This window comes from Globicephala melas, chromosome 7, assembly GCF_963455315.2.
Source record: "Globicephala melas chromosome 7, mGloMel1.2, whole genome shotgun sequence".
NCBI classification, from domain to species: Eukaryota; Metazoa; Chordata; class Mammalia; order Artiodactyla; family Delphinidae; genus Globicephala; species Globicephala melas.
Genome location: NC_083320.1, coordinates 1,293,756 through 1,313,684, shown reverse-complemented (window position 1 = coordinate 1,313,684; position 19,929 = coordinate 1,293,756). Strand labels below are relative to the sequence as shown.

The 19,929-nt window shown below is 50.5% G+C and overlaps 1 protein-coding gene across 2 annotated transcripts in view; it reads right to left on the bottom strand.

Annotated features, from left to right (window-relative positions):
• NDUFA10 (NADH:ubiquinone oxidoreductase subunit A10) overlaps positions 1-15,508 on the bottom strand; it is a 49,109-nt gene extending 33,601 nt beyond the window's left edge. The window contains exons 1-8 of one of the 2 annotated variants that reach the window (XM_030857732.2): positions 15,365-15,508; positions 11,712-11,880; positions 10,756-10,971; positions 10,129-10,215; positions 8,096-8,217; positions 6,082-6,161; positions 2,240-2,294; positions 30-115 (exon numbers count right to left, since the gene is read on the bottom strand). In XM_030857732.2, coding sequence (XP_030713592.2) covers positions 30-115; positions 2,240-2,294; positions 6,082-6,161; positions 8,096-8,217; positions 10,129-10,215; positions 10,756-10,971; positions 11,712-11,880; positions 15,365-15,439 — 890 coding nt within the window. In that variant the 5' untranslated portion in view covers positions 15,440-15,508. Of the gene's footprint in view, positions 1-29; positions 116-2,239; positions 2,295-6,081; positions 6,162-8,095; positions 8,218-10,128; positions 10,216-10,755; positions 10,972-11,711; positions 11,881-14,663; positions 14,936-15,364 lie in introns of those variants that run through there. The other variant, XM_070045878.1, reaches the window with a different exon arrangement.
• Positions 15,509-19,929: the final 4,421 nt, after the last annotated feature.

Here is a 19,929-nt window from a genome sequence, read left to right as displayed (position 1 = left end):
CCGGCACCGCCCAGCTCCGGCAGACTCACCGCATCCTCAGACTGTGGAAAGTGCGGTCGTCCTGGTCCAGCCACGGGCCTTTCTCGTACTTCAGATACTCAATATCCTCGATCACCTGGATGGAGGATTTAATGACAACATTCAGTGCACGGCAAGCCACAAATACCTGGCGGGAGAAGCGCACCGTGAAAGTCGAAATGAAAGGAAGGCGGGCAGACAGCCTTCTGTGAAGCGGGGGCCGAGCGACGACGCCCAGTGTGGGCACCTGGCCCAGCTGACACCAGGGTGCTGTGGAAACTCCCTGGCAGGCTGGGAGAAAAGGAGCAGGTGCAGGAAGCATCAAGACGAGGGAGGAAAATCAGCATTCCTCAGACTCCTCATTTCCTCCCATGTACCCTTCTTCCAGAAGGCAAGATTCAGCCACTCGAAACAACACGACAAGAAAATAAATACATGTCCTAGAGAGCGCCAATAATCCAAGCTCCTCAGCCCCAAAGCCGGCGGTCCGGACAGCCTGACCTCCCAGAGGGGCGGCCTTTCCAGACGCATTCTCCCCCAAAACACACCGAACCTGGGGACCTCTCTTTAGCTTTCAAGAATTGGAGCACAGGGCTTCCCTGGTGGCGCAGTGGTTGAGAGTCCGCCTGCCGATGCAGGGGACGCGGGTTCGTGCGCCGGTTTGGGAAGATCCCACATGCTGCGGAGCGGCTAGGCCCGTGAGCCATGGCCGCTGAGCCTGCGCGTCCGGAGCCTGTGCTCCGCAACGGGAGAGGCCACAACAGTGAGAGGCCCGCGTACCGCAAAAAAGAAAAAAAAAAAAAAAAAAAGAATTGGAGCACATTCAGTTATGAACACAAATAATAACCCAGTCTCAGAGAAAATGTCTTACTCTTCTGCTCAGGCACATGCCACGGAAACAGTCTGTCAAAGGAACAAAAATTACCCAAAGACAAACAAAAATCAACATCACAGAAAAAGAAGGCTGGAAGGAAATGACATGCAACTTAACGGGTCCAAGTAGAAAGAGCCAAGCCGAAAAGAACTGCCAGGGCTGGGCCCAGAGCCGGACTTGACTGCAGGTCTCCCGTCCTGGAGGAGTGAGGCCTATTCCCTCCAACTCTCTCCTCCCCTCTCCCCAAGCCAGGAGGCAGCTGAGGGCTGTGCTATCATTAAAGCAGCCAACTGCTTTGCAAAGCTTTCTGTCTGCTGTCACCACCTACACCCCAACCCCAGATCATAAAACCTGTATTTTCTTCTAGATTTTTTACACCTTTTGTTGTGTGTTTTTAGTAATTTATGCTTAATATATAACACAAAATACGGGCCTTTTTTCTTTAACGTAACAGATGGTCATTTGCCTCAATACCATTTAAGAAATAATCTATTTTCCTCTATTTTGTTTTTTACCAACCTTTGAGGTACTGACCTTTCCAAGCTGAAGTTACAAACACACATGAGCACACATGCACCCGTTTCTGCACTCTGTTCTGTTCCATTAAGGTATTCATTAATCCTTGCATTAATACCACAGTGCCTTAATTAACGTAAGTTTGTAATATGTTTTCATACTTGGGCAGGAAAATGTTATTCTTTCTCAAAATTTTTGGTTATTACTAAGTTCTGAAAATTGCAGAGGGTGACTTGATTTCACAAATGCACCTGCGAATCTGGGGAAAGCTGGTATCTTTACACAGTTGGCTGCTGAACAACATGCTCCACGCGGTCAAAGCCCCGAGTACAACTTGGAGGCGGCCCTCCCCGTGCGTGGACAGTGCCCTGCACATCCGCGGTGCCGTGTAGCGCCAGGATGTTTATTACTGGAAACTGAAGACCGTGCAGTGCTATAGGATTTACTACTGAAAAAATCCACGTATGAGCAGACACGCACGGTTCAAACCCGTGTAGTTCAAGGGTCAACAGTCTTAGTAAGCCTTTCCCGTTAACTAACCCAACTTTCAGTTTTACCATCTGTTTAACAAAAATGTTGGTGCAGATAACCTAAGGTTCTTTGCAGCTTCACCATTCCATAATTTTAAGATTCTAGAAGCTGAATAGTTTAAAAGAAAATCAAAATCTCATGACCAGGGGAATGTGATGGGTTGGCTCGGTACTTGTTTTAGATTATAAAACACAGACGCCTCTAAGACCAGTAGGAGCTGAATTCATTACCTGATTTGTAAAAACCTTATACATGAATTAAATTTAAGAATAATTATAGGTTTTTCAGCCATTTTCTTACCTTTTCTGCATCTTCAGCTTCCCTTGCACTGTACTGTAAAACCTCACAGTTTTCACTGTTAGAGAAAACAAGACGACATTCATGTAAATTTCCCACGTGGACGTTACTGTACAAATGAACACCTGACATCAAGGCTCCCACTCTAAGTATCAACACTCCACATTCTCTGAACTGGCTCACGGGGCACGACCAGCTAAGGAGGGCAAGTCAGAAGCAGGGATGCTCGAGGCTGGACGGTGACAGCTGCAGGTCTGTTTCCTGACTTCCCCTCTGAATGGACCGTTCCCGCTGCATGGGCGTGAGGCCAGCGTCTACAGGGAGCAGGGACACGAGTCATCTCTGCTGCCACGCAAACCATCTCCAGCTGCAGCACTCGCTACAGGAAGGTACAGGGGAGCCCAGGGCCTGAGTGGGACGGACGCACAGAGAGCAGCTAAGTGGTGTTTGGAGGGTGGGTGTCGCGGAGCCAGAGGGGGGATGGGAGGGGCACGTTACTTGAGCTGCTGGAATTTCGGAGACAAATGAAACCCTCAAAATAACCTGTTTCAACCAAACTACGCAACAGGACAGCAGCAACTCGGTTCCCTTAGTCCAGGTCCTCAGTCTGTAAACTGAAAAGTCACGCTGGGTCCCAAAAAGGGGGACGGTGGAGGGAGCTTCCTGCACGTCTACCCATTTCCTCACCACATCTACTGCTGTGCGGAGACCTGGCTGCCCAGCCAGGCGAAGACTGAAACCCGCCTCCTAGTCAGTGTGCCCTTGCCTCCGCCACCACCTCCAGACCAACCCGAGGGACGCTTCAGAGAGGCCCACTGGAGAGCCTGTCTCTGCAGGAGTGTTTGACTCCGCCCCCCCGCCCCGCTTCCAGGAGGGTACAGCAGAAGGGCAAGGCTGGACCACACTCCCATGAACACCGCTCCGCATCTTCTCATTCAGGCGTCTTTACACCAGAGTGCCCCCTACTGACGGGAGCCACATCTACACCAGGGTCACTACTCCAAGAACACACGGCCCCCCACGCATATGCCCACATACAGCTCCTCCAATACAAACTACTGGAAGCAGGGCTCCACCCAACCTTCCTGCAAAGCGGCTCCAGGCGGGAAGCCCGGCCCCTGTGCAGTGTCGGGCAGCAGCGCACAGGACGGCCTGTGACACCATCATAAACAGAGTGGAGTTTCCTCCTTTCAGGTGAATACATGCATCATCTTAAACAGATTCTGTAGTCACAGTGCCGCGCTACATGTCGCGTGAAGAGCAAACAAACATCAACAAAAAACCCTCTTTTTTATTTCTTCTGGTTTGCTCACTGCTTATCAAAGTAGAAGCCAGCGTTCGGGCCTGAGGGGCCCGACTGGTGGTGAGTCTGCAAGGAGAGAGACGGAAACAGAAGGACAGCAGCGCAGCCTCCTGGAGGGGAAGCCCGACTCCGTGCCCCAACAGGTTCAGCTCCACAGGCAGAGCCAGACCTTGGCTGCACCTTCCCCTTTCAGGTGGCTGAGGCTGGGGACCAAGAGAGAAAGGAACCAACCCGGGAATCTGGGAAGTCCGCGCGGCAGAAACAGAGGTCCATTTCACAACGCACAGTAGGTCTAACACTCCTGAGCGACTCTGAACTAACTGAGCCCGTGGCACTTAAAAACATCCAGACCCAGCCCAACCTGCGAGGACGCCGGAGAAGCCTCTCCCTCCAAGTGCGACCTGACTCTAGGAGAGCGAGCGGCCCTGGCACGAGGGACCAGCAGAGGCCGCAAAGGCCCCGCTGTACACGGCCGGCGCACCGCACGTCCTCAGGGGCACCTCCCGACGAGGGCCCCGCACACCACAACACAGGAAGCTCACCCCACCCGCAAGGTTCCTCAGAATGAGGTGCAGAGAAAGCTGCTGTTTCAAGCCCGGGAATCATCTGGAAGGCACAACACCTGCGCCGTTACGGTGACACCACCAAGCTCCCAGACTGACCCCGCGGGGTGACCCAGCGTGCGGCACCACCGTCCAGCAGAGACCAAGAGCCAGTAAAAACCCATCCTTAGGAACTACCAGTCCATCACCAGCGAGCCACGGCTTCCAAATCGTGCGGCGACCCACAAGGCCCGCGCCCAACCACCGAGGCAGGGATGTGACAACAGAACTGAACGTCTGACCGTCTGCCCTGACCGGTGAGGATGTGAAGAACCATCCACTCCACGCTGGGATTCACCAGTCACCAGAGGGCAACGTGCTGGGCTGGGTTCACCAGCGGAGGAGGAGGCTGTCTGGTCTCCAGCACAACGGAAAGCGGCCCCTCGGGAGCGCTGAACCTTGGAGAGGCCACGAGCTGACTCCCAACGCGGCTCAAGGGCAGAGCGCCAAGTGGAGCAACGGATACTTAGAATCACTGCTAAACACTTCATGATCAGGAAGCCCTGAGGGTAAGTTCTGGAAAATAACTGCCAGGTACAGGAAAAATCCCACCCCATCTGCAAGTTCAATCTAGCCTTTACTTTCCTGATGTTACAGCTGAACGGCCTATTGGAGAACCTGCCGGGCAGCCTTGTCGGTGGTGATTTTGTAGCCAGAAGATCTCCAAGAGGAACCTTTGGAACTGAAATCCTAGGGTCAACCATCTCTGTTTATTCTCATAGCTCTATACATTCCCCTGGACAAGATTTACAAAACTGACTTTTTTCCTGCACTTCTGGCCTTGAAAATAGAGCAGTACGACCTACAGTCCGCCCTGTTGCTTCTACCGCCTATGAGAGAAAAGCTTATCACAAGCAAGCAGAGATACTATAAGCCTCAATGCTCACAGCTAAAAAAATTACATTCCAATTTAAAATCGAACTTTTCTTCCAAAACTGCTAGACATTACTTTGTTTTTATTCATAATTTTACAGTTACTTTGAAATTTTAAACAAGAGCATAATACTTTAAGGTATCAAGAGAGGCTTACGTTTTCTAAAAGTCTGAGAAATACTACTAGAGACCTTCAGTAACAGCATTATTCAAACATCCTAATTTTACTTGGACTTGAGTGACAGTAGGAGATGACCCCTTACACATGACACACACGCAGACCACAGAATGACCATCTAGAGAGAATGGATGAAACCACGAATCCCTCGGTGCTTTCAATAAAGAAAGAGGGAGGGAGAGAAGAAACCAAATGGAGAAAGGTCTGGTGGTGTTTTCATTTAACCCAGACCCCACTTAAGAACATCTTTCAAAGGTATGTACAGACGTTGCTGACCTTTCACAAATTCTGTGTGGACTCACTGAGCACCTTCGGGCAAGGCTTCCAGGTAATAAACATGACCATTCAGTTGCCACCTAGAGTGAACACATGAGTTCTCTAACCCTAAAACCTGTCACAGAATACAGCTTCAGCTCACTTCTAGCATCAAAATATTCTAAAAACACAACAAAAAAATGTCTTGGCAAAATAAGCAAATCAAAAAACAAAAGTCAACCCCAAACCTACTAACTCAAACTGATATATCTGCTGTCACTGTTGCTTATGAACGTCACATTAAAACTCCCCAGACGACATCCACTGAAATCAACAAGAGCGCGCCCCTGGGCTGGTGGGGCCTAAGGAACTGCACGTATGGAGTTCTGGCGGATAAATCCTTGCGACTTCCCTGGTGGCCCAGTGGTTAAGACCTCCTCTACCAATGCAGGAGGTGCAGGTCTGACTCCTGGTCAGGGAGCTAAGGTCCCACATGCCTTGAGGCCATAAAACAGAAGCAATACTGTAACAAATTTAATAAAGACTTTAAAAACGGTGCACATCAAAAACATCTAGAAAAATAAAATTAAATAAAATTAAATAAATACATCAATCCACTGTGCCCTGGGCTCACCTCATCTCGGGAAGGAAGGTCCTCTTATAGGCATTCTCGATGCCCTGAAGGTAGGCGGAGGTGATCTTCATCTCATGTGGCTAAAAAGAAGCAGAGAAGTGTGATACGTCTGGACTTTCCTTTTTCCCGTGCTTATGGAAAATGTGAGACAATCAACGAACAGCTTTCCTAGAACGAGTCACGCTGGGTGCTCTAGGAACTGTGGGGTGATGGGAGGGGCTTCGGTACCAGTTAGAACAGTTCTCATTGCACCGCAGAGAGCACGGAAGCCTGCCCAGGTGAACGTATGGCATGACCTTTCTTCCACAGACTCTAAGAGGTGGACTTAGAACAGGATCAGGAAGAACCCCCTTTATAGTTACAGCCCCGCCTCCCGTTCTGGGCCGTGCCCGAGTGCAGGCGATGCAAGACAACACGCCACACGAGGGGACTGGGAGGGGCACTGGCCCACTTCCCCCCCGAGCCGCAGAACCCGCCCCCGTGGCCCACCCCGCTTTTCTACCACTCACCCCCACCTCTCCCGCTTTTTCCATCTCCACTTCCCTTTCATACAACGTTTGCCAATTTCAGAAACATAAAGCTCCAATTATGAGTGGCAAGTTTCCATACTGAAAACCTCTCACGGTTTAGCAACGCTAAAGGCTAAGTTATCTGTCACCCTGTTTGATTTTCTACATGGCATTTGCCTTTATCTCCCGTACTTCTTACTTATTTCCTTGTTTACTATTAGTCTCCCCGCTAGAATATAAGAACACACATCTATTAATGACATAATGTTTCTTTGATAAAATGTCTCCTTTACTTAGACACAGTGGTAATTTTAGCCGGTGACAGTATTCATGGAATACTGGAAAAATAAAAATTGTTCATAGCTCTAAGTTGTTCCTCAAGATGGTTTCTAAAATATTGCTATCCAGATATCAAAAGTTATCTAGAGAATTCTAAATATATATCTTCATATTTCTCAATAAACGTCACTCTAATAAGCAAAAGTGTTCAAAATTATTCCACTGAATGATAATTAAATACTTCTGACTTGCAGTTCCCTCCTTCCGCCACCTGATGGAATATTCTCCAAAGTCTACCTTACACATCACACTTAGGAGGAAACTCTCACACAGGTGCAGACTGGTAACCAACAGGGAGCCACGGGTGTCACGTGTGTTCACCACCAAATGAGCGAGGAGGGGGACCCACAGCCTCTTTCAGTTGCAGCAAAGACACCCAGAGTGTCTCTGCCACCCTGGCGAGGACCTGCCATCAGAGGCACCCACGGAGCACCCACGAGACTCCCAGCGCTAAGGACGGGCCCTGGGATGACAGATATACAGGCAAGCCTACCTTTTCATCACAATGTCAAAAAGAGCATTTCCTCCCAGGAAAAAATACTCCAGGTAGGAGGGATCTTTCCAAATAAGAACTAGTCAAAAGGGCAAAGACGGGCCTTGTTGACCTGCATCCTGCATCACACCTGCAGAGCCAACTTCAAATCGCAGGGTTTCTAGGCACCTGCCTGTCTCGACGCTCCTAAGAGTTAATGAACGCGTGTGGAGATCACTGCTCTACTGTTTTAGGGTCACTGAGTAGGAAAAAGAGGAAGACAGGCCCAACATATGGGAGTGGTAAACTGAAAGGGTATTAGAAATTATTTTCAACTTGTAGGAAACAACAGGGCATGAAAAGCCCATTAGAAAAACAGAAGGGGAAGTCCTGTCAGGAGATGCACCCATCCTCAGAGTGGCTCAGGCGACCCAGGGTCAGGGGACAGTGGCAGGATGGTACCAGGGACGGAGAGCACTAGAGGAGAGCAGTGAGCGGCCGGGGCCTCCTTCAGTCGCCCATCGCGCAAGTGCCCGCTCCCCCGGGGGGACCCATGTGCGTGCCCCCGTCCCTGTGGGGGCCATCAGGAATTCACAGTATCCCACTATAAGTATCGGTGTGAAGCGCTGATCTATGTCAAACGTAACGAGGACACATTAAGAGACAGTGGTCTTGGACTTAAAGGCTGAGTTACGTTTCCCTTCTTCTGGATCCGGCTCTGAATCTCGGGAACGGGCACGTCGACGTAGATGACCACGTGAGGGGGCAGGTACTCGCAAATGGTGACCTTCTTCACCTCGTTGTAGTGGTCCACACCTGGCACAAGAGAGGCACCATCTGTCAGCCGATGGTCCACGGACAGCCCTCAGATGCACACTTCTCTTCAAATAAAAGGCCAAAGGTACACGCGGGTTCCCAGAGCCACGTGTCGACCTGCGAAGCATGTAACAGTCACGGCCGTTACCGCCAGCTGCACACACGTGAGGCTGGCACACGGCGACCGCAGCACTCACAGCCACCCTGCAGGGCAGGGCTTCTCATCTCTACAGACCAAAAGAGTCAGGCCAGAGAAATCAGGCAACTTATACCAACACCGGGATTTTAGGCCCGGCCTAAGAGCTTTCTAAAGGCCAGACCTGAAGTGTGCCCAGCCACACGGAGGGTGCAGCACCTTCCCAGCCTGCTGCCCCTCCGGGTCCTCCTCGCTGCTGGCCCCATCGGCCCAGCTGGGTCCACTCTTCCTCTCCCACAGAGCTGAGCAGCCGGGCTGGCCAAGAGCGCGCCCGTGTCCAGGTCCGCCCAGCCCAGCAGGCTGCTCCGCTGCCCGCCACGGGCCTCCCTCCCGCGGGGCCCCCTCCAACCCCGACTTGCGCCCAAGGCTCTCCTTTTCCTTGACCTGCCTTCCCCGAACCATCCTTCAGATAAACAAATTCAAATCTAACCACATGCCTCCCGCACCTAAAACCCCTCAGGGGCTCCTCAGTACTTTCAGGAGGAACCTAAGCGTCCCGGCCGAGGTGCCCGTCCTGCTAGCGCGGCCCTGCCCGCCCCTCCGCCAGCACCCGGCCCCCTCCAAGCCGCACCAGCGCCTGCTGCCCTCAAAGCCCCTGTAGCGGCACCACCAACGGCTCAGCCAGCCTCACTCCGCAGGGACGCTGCCCACAACACCCCGTCTCCCGAGGGTCAGACACTCTCGACACGCTTCCTCTGCACCCGGGGACCAGGCTGCGCAGCCAGCAAGTGCGCTCGCTGCAACTACGCACCTAGGCTGCCTTCCCACCCCTCCCCCCAGGATGGCGCGGGCCTTGTCTCACCTAAGGCAGAGCCCGGCACACAGCGCGCACCCCAGAAAGGCTGGCTGGCTGGCCTCGAGGCTGTCGGAGTGTCTGTGTGACTCAGTGCCTGGCTCAGCAGCACGGGCTCTGGCTGCCCTCCGCACAGGCACCAGGACTGCGCAGACAGCAGGACGGGCCCGCAGACCAAGGGCGGCCCCCTCACCGCTCAGCCTTGGCTGGCTTCGGTCTCCCCATTCAGGAACCCACCGCTCGTACTCTGCGCTCCAGATCTAGCCACCTGCTGGATCCAGGCGACCAAGCTCACGGTGAAAATGCCCACAGGCTGAACGAGAACACGGCCTTTCCACAGCCCTGTCCAGCACACGCCTAGCTCCAGACACCCCGGCCCCAACCGGACGGGTTCCCTCACTCCTCACGGCCAGGCTACTTTAGCCAGGAGCCTTTATTCTTGTCACTGGCCACTTGCCAGACTTTCAACAATCCCCCACCCCAGTGCTAGTGTCCCTAAAAGCACTAGACCCGCACGTGCAGGAGAGAAGGAAAGGACAAGAATGCTGCAGTCACGGGGGCCAGCAAAGAGGAGGGAGGGAGGCACGGGAACAGGACCGCTCAGTGAAGCTAGCCACGGGCCACAGAGCCACGTGGCTGTGCCACAAGGTGGCTGGAGAGCCAGGGAAGTTTCCTGGGAGGCTGTGTGGAGACTCGGCGTAAGCTGTGCGTTCAGGATCCAGTACACCACTGTGCTTTCACAGGGAGAGACGAATTTAGGAGGGAGAGAGGGTGGAAGGAATTGGTTTTTCCTGTGGAATGGCATTATTCATCTATTTAATGGATGTTCACAAAACGCATACTAACTGCAGGGTGAGTGTAGCAGGGCCTTTACCAAGTTACCCCATGCGCCCAGGAAGGCCAGCCTGCCGGCGGGACTCACACTGCTTCCGGATGAAGCCCTGTCGGTACATCGCCTCCACAAAGACAAAGTCACTGTAGACGGAGCGCTCCAGCACCACACCCTGCCCTGTGTAAAAACATGGAGACAAACATCAAAACTCAGGTAGTAATTAAAGCAACGAAAACTAGCCCTTTCATTTTAGAAAGGGAAAAAATTATTTACAATTCCATTTCCAAACCAAATATTTTCAAAAGAACATACTTGCCCTTCTAAGTGGGAAATCATTTTCAAAACTACAATACTTTTTTGGTTTTGGCGATACAATGTTCTGTTTCATTCTTTCAGCCCTGATGAAAGCATCCGGCTACTAGAGAAAGGGATTTCGTTTTGGAACCATAGGTCCTGCCCCGTGCCCCCCCCACCCCGTCCCTGTCCACTGCAACCCTGCCCCCATCCCAGATGCTCAGTAAGACCCCCCGGGCGTCCGCCCCACGCCCACCACCATGGATCTCAGAGAATCCATGATCTTATTGGAAAGCCAGAGCTTGCCTCATCAAATACCCTTTCAAAAAAGCTCTAATGAGCAGCAATCTAAAACGACTACATTTCAGAAAAGGGTTCAAGTGCAGGACACACCCGACAGCTACCCAACCACAGATACTGCACCTGTGCTCAGCAGGTGCTCCAAGGCGTCCGCATACTGCAGGAGGCGACTGGCGTACAACCAGGACTGCAGGCGGTAGCTGTTGCCGTCATTACTTTTCGGGTCATCGTAAAACTTCTCCAAACTGCAGTTGCTGCTGAGCTGTATGTCCAGGGGTTTCCCATCCCCAGTGGTGCTGGCTGCATAATGGATCCCTGCCTCGGGAAAGTGCTTCAGGCCTGAGGAGAGAAACAACCAGACAAAACATGCTATGGGCACGGCGCATCCCACCAGCAAGCGGCGGAGATGCATCTGAACACCATTGCTGAGGCCGGTCGGCGAAGACCTGGGGAAAGTTACCCTGACACCTGTGTTCTTGGTGCGTGAAAGGGAGCACACGAGACACGGAAGACGACATGTCTGAAGCACATGTGCAAGGGCAGCATGAAGGTCCAGGGCTGCATGGCAGCATTTCCCACTGCACCGTCGTATGAACTCCTCCTGAGGAGAGCCTGAGCGTGGGTGCCCGCTGCATGCAACTGGGCTTCGGCTTGTCAAACACTAGAGAAAGGCACGGGGACGACACCGGCTCCAGAGTCGGGAAACGGGCTGGACGCCTGGCCCTACACAAAGCAGCCTGTGACCCAGCTTCTTACTGGGGTTGCCCGTCCGTAAGTGAGAGGAGATTGTCAGCCCTGTTCCACGGGCTGTTACGCAGTTCAAATGAGACTGCTCCTGTGAAAGTGCTCTGCTTACATGGTCAAGATAAAATCCCAATTCAAACTGACAACCAGCATGGACTTCTAAAATTTTCCAAATCTGAAAGACTAAAAACAGCTTTTTCAGTAAATATTTCAAAAGCGTAAAATACCTACCTCAGGCGCAGTTCTACCTGCTCAATATTAAAGCAAAATCCAACTCAGATAAGTAACTGTATATCTGAGAAAGTCGTGTCACTCTGCAGGACACAAGTTCATACCTAGCTTCTCTGCTATTTCTTTTGCAAGCCTGCCTTTCCCCGAACATATGTTGCCGTCCACAGTTATCACTTTGCTCTTTCCCGTCAGCTTTTTGGTCGTTCTTTCACCAAGCAGGTACGCCAGCGGGCCGTACTGCAGCTTGCACTGGACACTTGTGTGAATTCCTCCCTGAAAAACACGCAGCAGACAACAGCACGTGAGCATTCTGGTCACCGCGGGCACCAGCAGCTATTAGGTAAATATAAATGCCAAGAAGACCCCTGGTGACAAAACACCGACCTCTGTATAACCTATTTGTTGAATTACTGCCTCTCAGCCCCACCCCCAACGTAAGTTCATAAAGACAGCGATTGCCTGCTTTGATCACTGCTAAATCCTCAGGGCCTGGAACAGGACACGCTTACCATGTTCAATAAAAATTGGATGGATGGATGGACGGACGGATGACAGAAAGGCAGGAAGGAGGGGGAGGGGGGACAGGGCGGAAGGGGATAAGGAACATTTCTCTAGTGCAGGCTCCCGTCCTGAGCTCTGGAACGGGTTATCTCATGCCTTTAAACAGCTCCTGATGTCCTAGATGTCCTGAAAGTACCTGAAAGCTAACAGACCTAAAACTGAAATTCAGCATCCGCACCCCAAGCCCCAATCTGCTCCCCTCACAAGCTCCCTATCCACCATCCACCAAGCAGAACAGAGCAAAGCCACGAGTCACCTTTGATACCCTCCTCCTTCCTCCAACTCCATAATCACTCACAAAACCCTACTGATCCTAATCTGAAGTCTCTCGGGCCAGCGGCCCCTCCCCGCCCCCAGTGCACCGATTCTGCGACATCCTCACGTCTCTCGTCTGCAACGCAAATGCCTGCTCTGTCTCCTGTCTCCAGTGTCCCAATCTACTCTCCACACTGAAACTCAAACAACCCCTATCCCTGAAAAACAAAAAAACCCACGGATCAGCAAGGGGAGGAGCTGGAATGACCCATGCAGTACCGCATTGGAGCTACAGACACAGCATGAACTCGTTTAGTGGACACAGAGAAGTACTTATAGATGTGGGCATGTACACAGGTTAGTACAGTACACGCCCTTGCTCTGTCTGCTGAGAGGACCTAGAAGCAACAAAGCTCCAAGATCAGTCACACGGAGTACCTAGGTCTTGGTTTCTAACGCCATTCTCCAGTAAAAGGAACAAGCGCTCCTCAGAGAAATGGCTCATTCTACGACTGCCAGCTTGCCAGGCCAGGTAGTAAGGAAGTGCTCAACACACACCGTGAGGGGCAGGTTACAGGGATACAGGAGCCCCCCGAAAGAGCTCCCAATGGCCACAGCTGGAACGGTCTGAGCAACAAAGGAGAGCTGTACTGAACTTCACCCCCAAATTTAAAATAAATATACACAAGTCCATACTGGTATAAAAAATAAATGCGGAGAAGAGACAAACCTCCCACAAAGAAGAATTCCAAACAATTTATGTGGCTGCTCTGCCTTCGAGGAAGGGAGCCTAACCCCCCACTCCCTGTGTGCACGCAGTGACTCCCCTCCAAAGAGGACACGATGGAAAGGGGGAAGCAAGGGTAGCTTCACAGCAGAGACACTACCGCCACCTCAGCCAGGTGACGAAGGTCCTCAGTGACAAGTCATGCTCACAGTGTACCTTTCATATTATGTGACGAGAACAGCACTTTGCCTCTGTGCTCTTCCTCCTAAGTCAAGTCACGAGACATATCAGACGGGTCCCACTGAGGGACAAACTACCCACACAGTACTGCTCAGAACTGCCAAGGTCAACAGAAACAAGGAGAATCTGAGAAGCCACCGCAACCAAGAGAAGCAAACAGGAGGAATGGTACATATCAAAACGCTCACAGAGTAACACCTGCAACAACAACAACAACTGGAACCAACCAAAGGTCCATCGACAGGAGACCAGGAGAGTAAACGGCAGGATGTTCTCTACATATTCCAAAACTCTCAAATCCCAACAACTGCGAATACCCAATTTACTCAGTTGCAACTGTGTGTCATTCACTCATTCATTTATTCATTCGGCAACTGTTCATTAGATTCCCATACTATGTAGTCTTTTTTCTAGACGATGGGGATAGAGCAGTGAGCCAAAAAATTCCACAGGATAACAAAAGAAGTAATTATACGGCATATTAAGTAAGTGCTGTGAGGGGGAGGACGGTTTACGGATGGGATGTACGTTAAAACGGGTGGTCACGGAACCCTCGCAGAAAGAGTGACATTTGAACCGAGACTGGACGGCAGTGAGGGAACTGGCCACGTGGCTACCTGGAAGAGGGTCTCCCTCTCGGGCAGGGGGAACAGTAAGCGCCCACGCCCTGAGGCAATGTCAGCAAGGCCAGTGTAGCTGGTGCCAAGTGGACTGGGTGCGGGAAGAGTAGCAGATGAGATAAGTGACGGGGTGTTAATCATATTGGTACCTTGCACCCAAGAAATTAATCACTCTCTCCTCCAGGTTACCTCTGAGCCATGTGCAAACTGTCTCCCATCTGTGTCCCCAACTTGAATATACCTCGGATGTGGCACACAGCAGGTGCACAGTGATATGTGAATAAAGCAATCAACTCTTCCCCGACTTCAAATCTTTAGAAAGTGCTTTTTTACGGTTATGACAGTTTTTCTATTATTTCCCATCCTCAGTCCCATTCTTCTGCTCTCTGGAATCACAGGGAATAAGTGATCTTTCACGACACATTTCCAATTCCCTCAATTATTCCAAGTATCAAGCTGTATACCCTTTTCATCTTATTCATTTTTCTCTGGACCTACTGAAGGCCATCTACATCCCCTGTAGGGAGCAGCGTCCAGAGGTGAACACAGTTTTACAGGTGGGTCCATCTAGTGTGTGCCCGGCAGCCCCCTCTACTCTGGGGCCCTCACTGTCACTAATGCAGGGAAGTACGCTGGGTGTTACAGACAATCACCTTTCCCTCTTTCATTCTTTCTCTCTTTCTTCTATTTTGCAGCCCGAGTTATCTCCTGCAAACATTTATATGACTTTTTAATAAGGTTACTGTACTGTTCTGTTCAAAATCCTTTGCTCATCAAAATCCTGAGCACAGAGGTCAAGTCCCTTTACAGTTCGACACCAACGTTGCTCCAGCCACTAGTATCCAAAGGAGCTATGTACAGTCTCTGTCATAAAATAGTTTTCCTAAGGTTTCCAGCCACAGTTCATTTGCTTGTCTTGTTGAATCCGCGTACGACGTCATTCCACTGTCTCAACGTCACATCGCCCCTTACCTGGCCCTTGACAGCGCTGCCACGTGAATTAATGAATGCATGAGCGCCCCCAGGCTCTCGGGGCTCGCCCACACCAGCTCATTCGTCTATCGCACAATCGCACTGGGTAATAATATCTGCAACCTGGCCTCCCCGAGGAGGGCGGCCAGGCCGCCTATTCCCCTCCGGGCCCCACGTTCTGCTCGGAGCTGAGAGAAAACGACCTGGAGAAGCTCGCGGCGGCCCTTCCGAGGCCTACCCTCGCGACTCAGGACCAAACTCTCCAGGGGACAGTAGGATCCCCCCCGAGAATGACGCTGGGAGGCCCGGGGAGGTGAGGAAGGGGCGGCGCCAGGAGGACAAGCCAGGTCCCACCCGCGGCCTCCGCCCGCCGCCGCCTCACCACGCGCTGGACGACCGCCGCGAGGCCCCGAGAGGTCGCGGACACGGGGACCAGTCTCAGCAGCCTCAAGGCCATGGCTCCGCTGTCAGCACCGGCTCAAGGACCCGAGGGGACGCAGTCGCGACAGGGCCCCTCCCGCGACCGGCGCGCCACAGTGACGTCACTGCCGGGATGCCCGCGCCGCGCCTGTCGGGAACTTCCGGACGGCGGACGCAGGCGCGCAGAGCGCAGCGGGGGCTGATTAACCTCGGGTCTCCCTTGGCGTCCGCGTCCTCTGGACCTTGTAGTGCCCGCCCGCCGCCAGGGCTCAAAGGGGAGGGTCTGCCGCCGCCCGGGCTCCAAGGGGAGGCCTGCCCACTGCCCGGTTTTGAGGACGCGCAGTGCGGGGAGCCGAGGCCGCCCCAGACCTCGTAGTTACTGCTGCAGCACATCCCGCGTCCAGGACGCTCCCCACCCTCCCAAACTCCCTAGACCGGCAGGTGCGGACTTCAAAACCACCTCCTTGAAAGTGTCTCCATAGCTCACAAACCACCCGAGGCTAGGAAGGCGGCCTGGGGCTAGGGGCGGGGGGGTGAAAGGAGGGCCGGCGTGAGAGCGACCCAGCACGAGCGCGGGCGTCCGAGAGGCTCTGAAGGAGGACCGTAGACTGACCTTCCCGACCCACGGCGCTTGTCCAGCAGGGCCGGCCTGGCTGAGGTCCGCGCATCCTCCGCCTCCCCAGGGCCCATCTCCCCGCCTGGCTCATGACTCCAGGTCTAAGAGGTCTCATACCCCTTGGCGGGCCTGGTGTTGTCAACACCTTGAGTAACATGCAAACAAAAGCTGTCCTCATTCCCCTGTTAAAACCTCAATGATCCAATGACCGGGGGCCTCAGTTCCTTTCAGGTTAGAAGGTGACTTTAATGTGAGATTTCTTACCTACCAGGCTGCCGTTTGAAAAGGCTTTAAGATCCTCACTCTCCTCCGCGGGCTTATTGTTTTTAACACCCTAACTTTTCTTTTGTTTAAATTTCATTTGGTTTTCAACTTTTCAGAATGATCATGGAGTTGTAAAAACGAAGGTCCTTTCAATGGCTGTTTCTCTAACAAGAGAATCCCTGCTTGTCCAGAATACAGATTCCTAGTCCCCAGTGCCAGAGGGTCTGATTTAGAAGATCTGGGATGGGCCCTAAAATGTGTTTAACAAGCTTCCAGCTAATTCTGATGTCAATGAGCCACATCGAGAGAATAGTGTTCTGCACCCTGCATTGTCCGGCAGCATGGGCCACTTCCAGATCCTACACCACTGTGCCCCCAGCCCCAAGCAAAGCTCCTAACACATCACAGGTGCACCTCAAATACAGCTGGATGAGCAGGCGTGACCAGGTAGCCCTAAGTCATCCAGCCCTGTGGAATCACCGCTTATCACCCAAGGCTTGGCTCTACATTCTGATGTGTCTGAGAAGCTCCGTGTCCTTGCCAGCGCGTCTGAGAAGTCCGGGGGGGTTAGGGTGGGGACACCTCCCTGTCAGACTCTCTGGCCTTGTGTCACTGTCCACACCATTTGCATCTTCCCTCCAGCACTCCGGTTGTCTTTCCTGCTTCACCCCCAAGCAAACACACATCCTTCATCTCACTTCCCAAGACAAAGTTCTGTGTTTAACAACTTTTACTGATGCCCTAGCGAAAAAGGGAGAGCGATCCCAGTAGGAAACAAAATAACCTTAAATTAAATACCGGACATCACTGTCCTGGGACTAGGGAAAGAATTCTTCGGCTTGACACCAAGTGCATAATACAAAAAAGGAAAAATTGGTAAATTGGACCTCATCAAAATTTTTTAAAAGTTTTGCTCTGTGAGAAACCCTTAGAGGATGAAAAAGCAACTGTGGGGATGGGGGTGGAGGTGGACACCTGCAAACCACAGGTGTGACCAGGCACTCGCATCTAGAACACATAAAGAAATCTCAGAACTGAACAGTAAGAAGTAATCCAATTAAAAAGTGGGCAAAAGACATGAACAGACATTTCACTGAAGAGGTTATACACATAGCCAATAAGCACATGAAAAGATGTTCAACGTGATCAGCCATTAGAAAAATGTAAATTAAATCCACAATGAGATACCACTTCACACTTATCAGAAAGGCCAAATGAAAAACATAGTGATAACACCAACTGGTGGAGAAGATGAAGAGAAGCTAGTTCACGCATACACTGCTAGTAAGAATGTGAGAAAGTACAGCCGCTCTGCTAAAGAGCAGTTTCCAAATTGGAAAAGGTGTAAAACTAAAAATGAACTGTAATACAGCCTAGCAATTACAGTCTTAAACATTAACCCCAGAGAAATGAAAATTTAGGTTCACAGAGAAACTCGAATGAATGTTCATAGCAGCTTCATTCCTAGCAGCTAAAAACTGAGAACCACCCACCTGTTCTTCAAAGGTGAACAGCTAAACAAAGTGTGGTACATCCATACCATGGAACACTGCTCGGCTAGAAAAACCAATGGACTGTTGATACAGGCAACAGCCTGGACCCCTGGAGAGAATTATGTTGAGTGAAGAGAGTCCATCTCAGAAGATTACATACAATGTAATTCTGCTTAAGTAACATCCCTGAAATAACAAAATTATATAGAGATGGAGAACAGATTAGTGGTCACCAGATGCTAGGGAATGGGGGGTTGTGATGGAAACGTTCCATATCTTGATGGTGGTGGTCCACGAAGCTACACAGCTAACAAAATAGCATAGAGCTACAAGCGTATCTGCATATGCATGTGCACGCACACACACACAGGTGCACGCACATAGGTGAATGCATGTATAACTGGTAGAATCTAAGTTCCATGGATTGCATCAAAGTCAGTGTCCCAGTGTGGAGGCTACCATCATGTAGGACAGTGTCATCGGGGAAGACAGGGTGAAGGGTGCACAGAACCTCCCTCCATCTTTCTTTGAAACTTCCTGTAAATCTGTAATTGTTTCAAGAAGAAAGTTTTAAAAATTGTGTTCTATGTACCAGCAACAGGAGAGATAAAACTTTTTAATTTTAACTTTAAAAATTTAAAAGAAAGGATGCCATTTGTGTTAGAATTTTGTTTAAAAAACCCAAAAAACTCAAATCCCCAGAATCATGTGAAAGAGCCCTACACTGAAAACCACAAAAGTATATCAAGAAGTTGAAGGACTTGTAAATGAAGAGAGGATTTGCCTTACTCTTGGATTAAAAGTCTCAAAATTGTAAAGAGGACAGTTACCTCCAAATTGATCTATAGGTTTAATAGAATCCCAATAAAAAGCCCCCCAAGTTTTCTTTTGTTGAAATTGACAAGCTGATTCTAAAATGTCTCTCCCCCAACCCCCATTTGGGAAGGACTAAGAATAACCAAGGCGATCTTGAAGAAGAAGAACGAGGACAGAGGATTTACTACCAGGTATCAAGATATATGAGGAAGCTGTAGTAATTACAACAGCATGGTATTAGTGCAGGAATAGACAAACACGAATGGGACAGAATGAGGAGTACAAAAAGAGATAAGGGTAGATAGATAGATAGATAGATAGGTATTTGGTTTATGAAAAGAGTGACGTTGCGGAGGAGGAGCATGGTCTTTTCAATAAATAGTGGGTTCTTGGCAATTTCATATCCCTATAGAAAAGAATTAATGTTGACCCATATCTCATACCATAAATAAAAATCAGTTTTGGATGGACTGAATCTAAACATGAAAGGTAAGACAACAAAGCTTCTGGAATTAAACAGGAGAATATCTTCATGATCTTGGAGGCAAACAGATGGAAAATAAAGGGCTAACTATAAACGGGGAAAATGAACAAATTGGACATCAAAATAAAGACCTTCTCTTCATCAAAAGACACCATTAAGAGAATGAAAGGCAAGCCCAGACACTAGGGCATTTTTGCAGTAAATATAACCAACAGAGGGCATGGACCCAGAATATGTAAGAACTCCTGCATGTTGAAAAGAAAAAGGGACTCAATATAAAAATAGGCAAAAGACCTGATTGCAAGAGCCCTCCAGAAAGGGCACATCCGGAAGGACATTAAACCACTAAACTTACAAAAGTGCCCAGCAGCCTTGGTCATTGGAAATGCGAGTTAAGGTTGCAGAGAGAACTTCTTCTGCAACCCCAGAGGAATGGCAAATAGAGAATGCTTAGCGTGCCAGGTGTCGGTAAGGATATGCAGCTACTGGAATTCCCATGCACCCACTTGGGGAAACAGTCTCGCTGTTTCTATGAAGCCTGATCATACGTGAATCTTTTGTTGCAGGAACTGTAGGCGTCGCCTTTATGTACGTAGGTCTGGCCTAGCACACGGATCACAAAACTGCACGTACATTCATGAAAAGACACAAATCAGTTATTTATAGCGGCGCTATCCGTAATAGGCAGTACCCATAATTCTATCCCCAGCAGCAATGCATAATTGTGTTGTGATGTATTTGTGCTGTGGGACATTACACATCAGGTGCATGTATTATTGCTACATGCAGAAACATTGAGGATTCACTCAAACATCACAATGCACGCAAGAAGTCAAATGTAAAATCATCCTTCA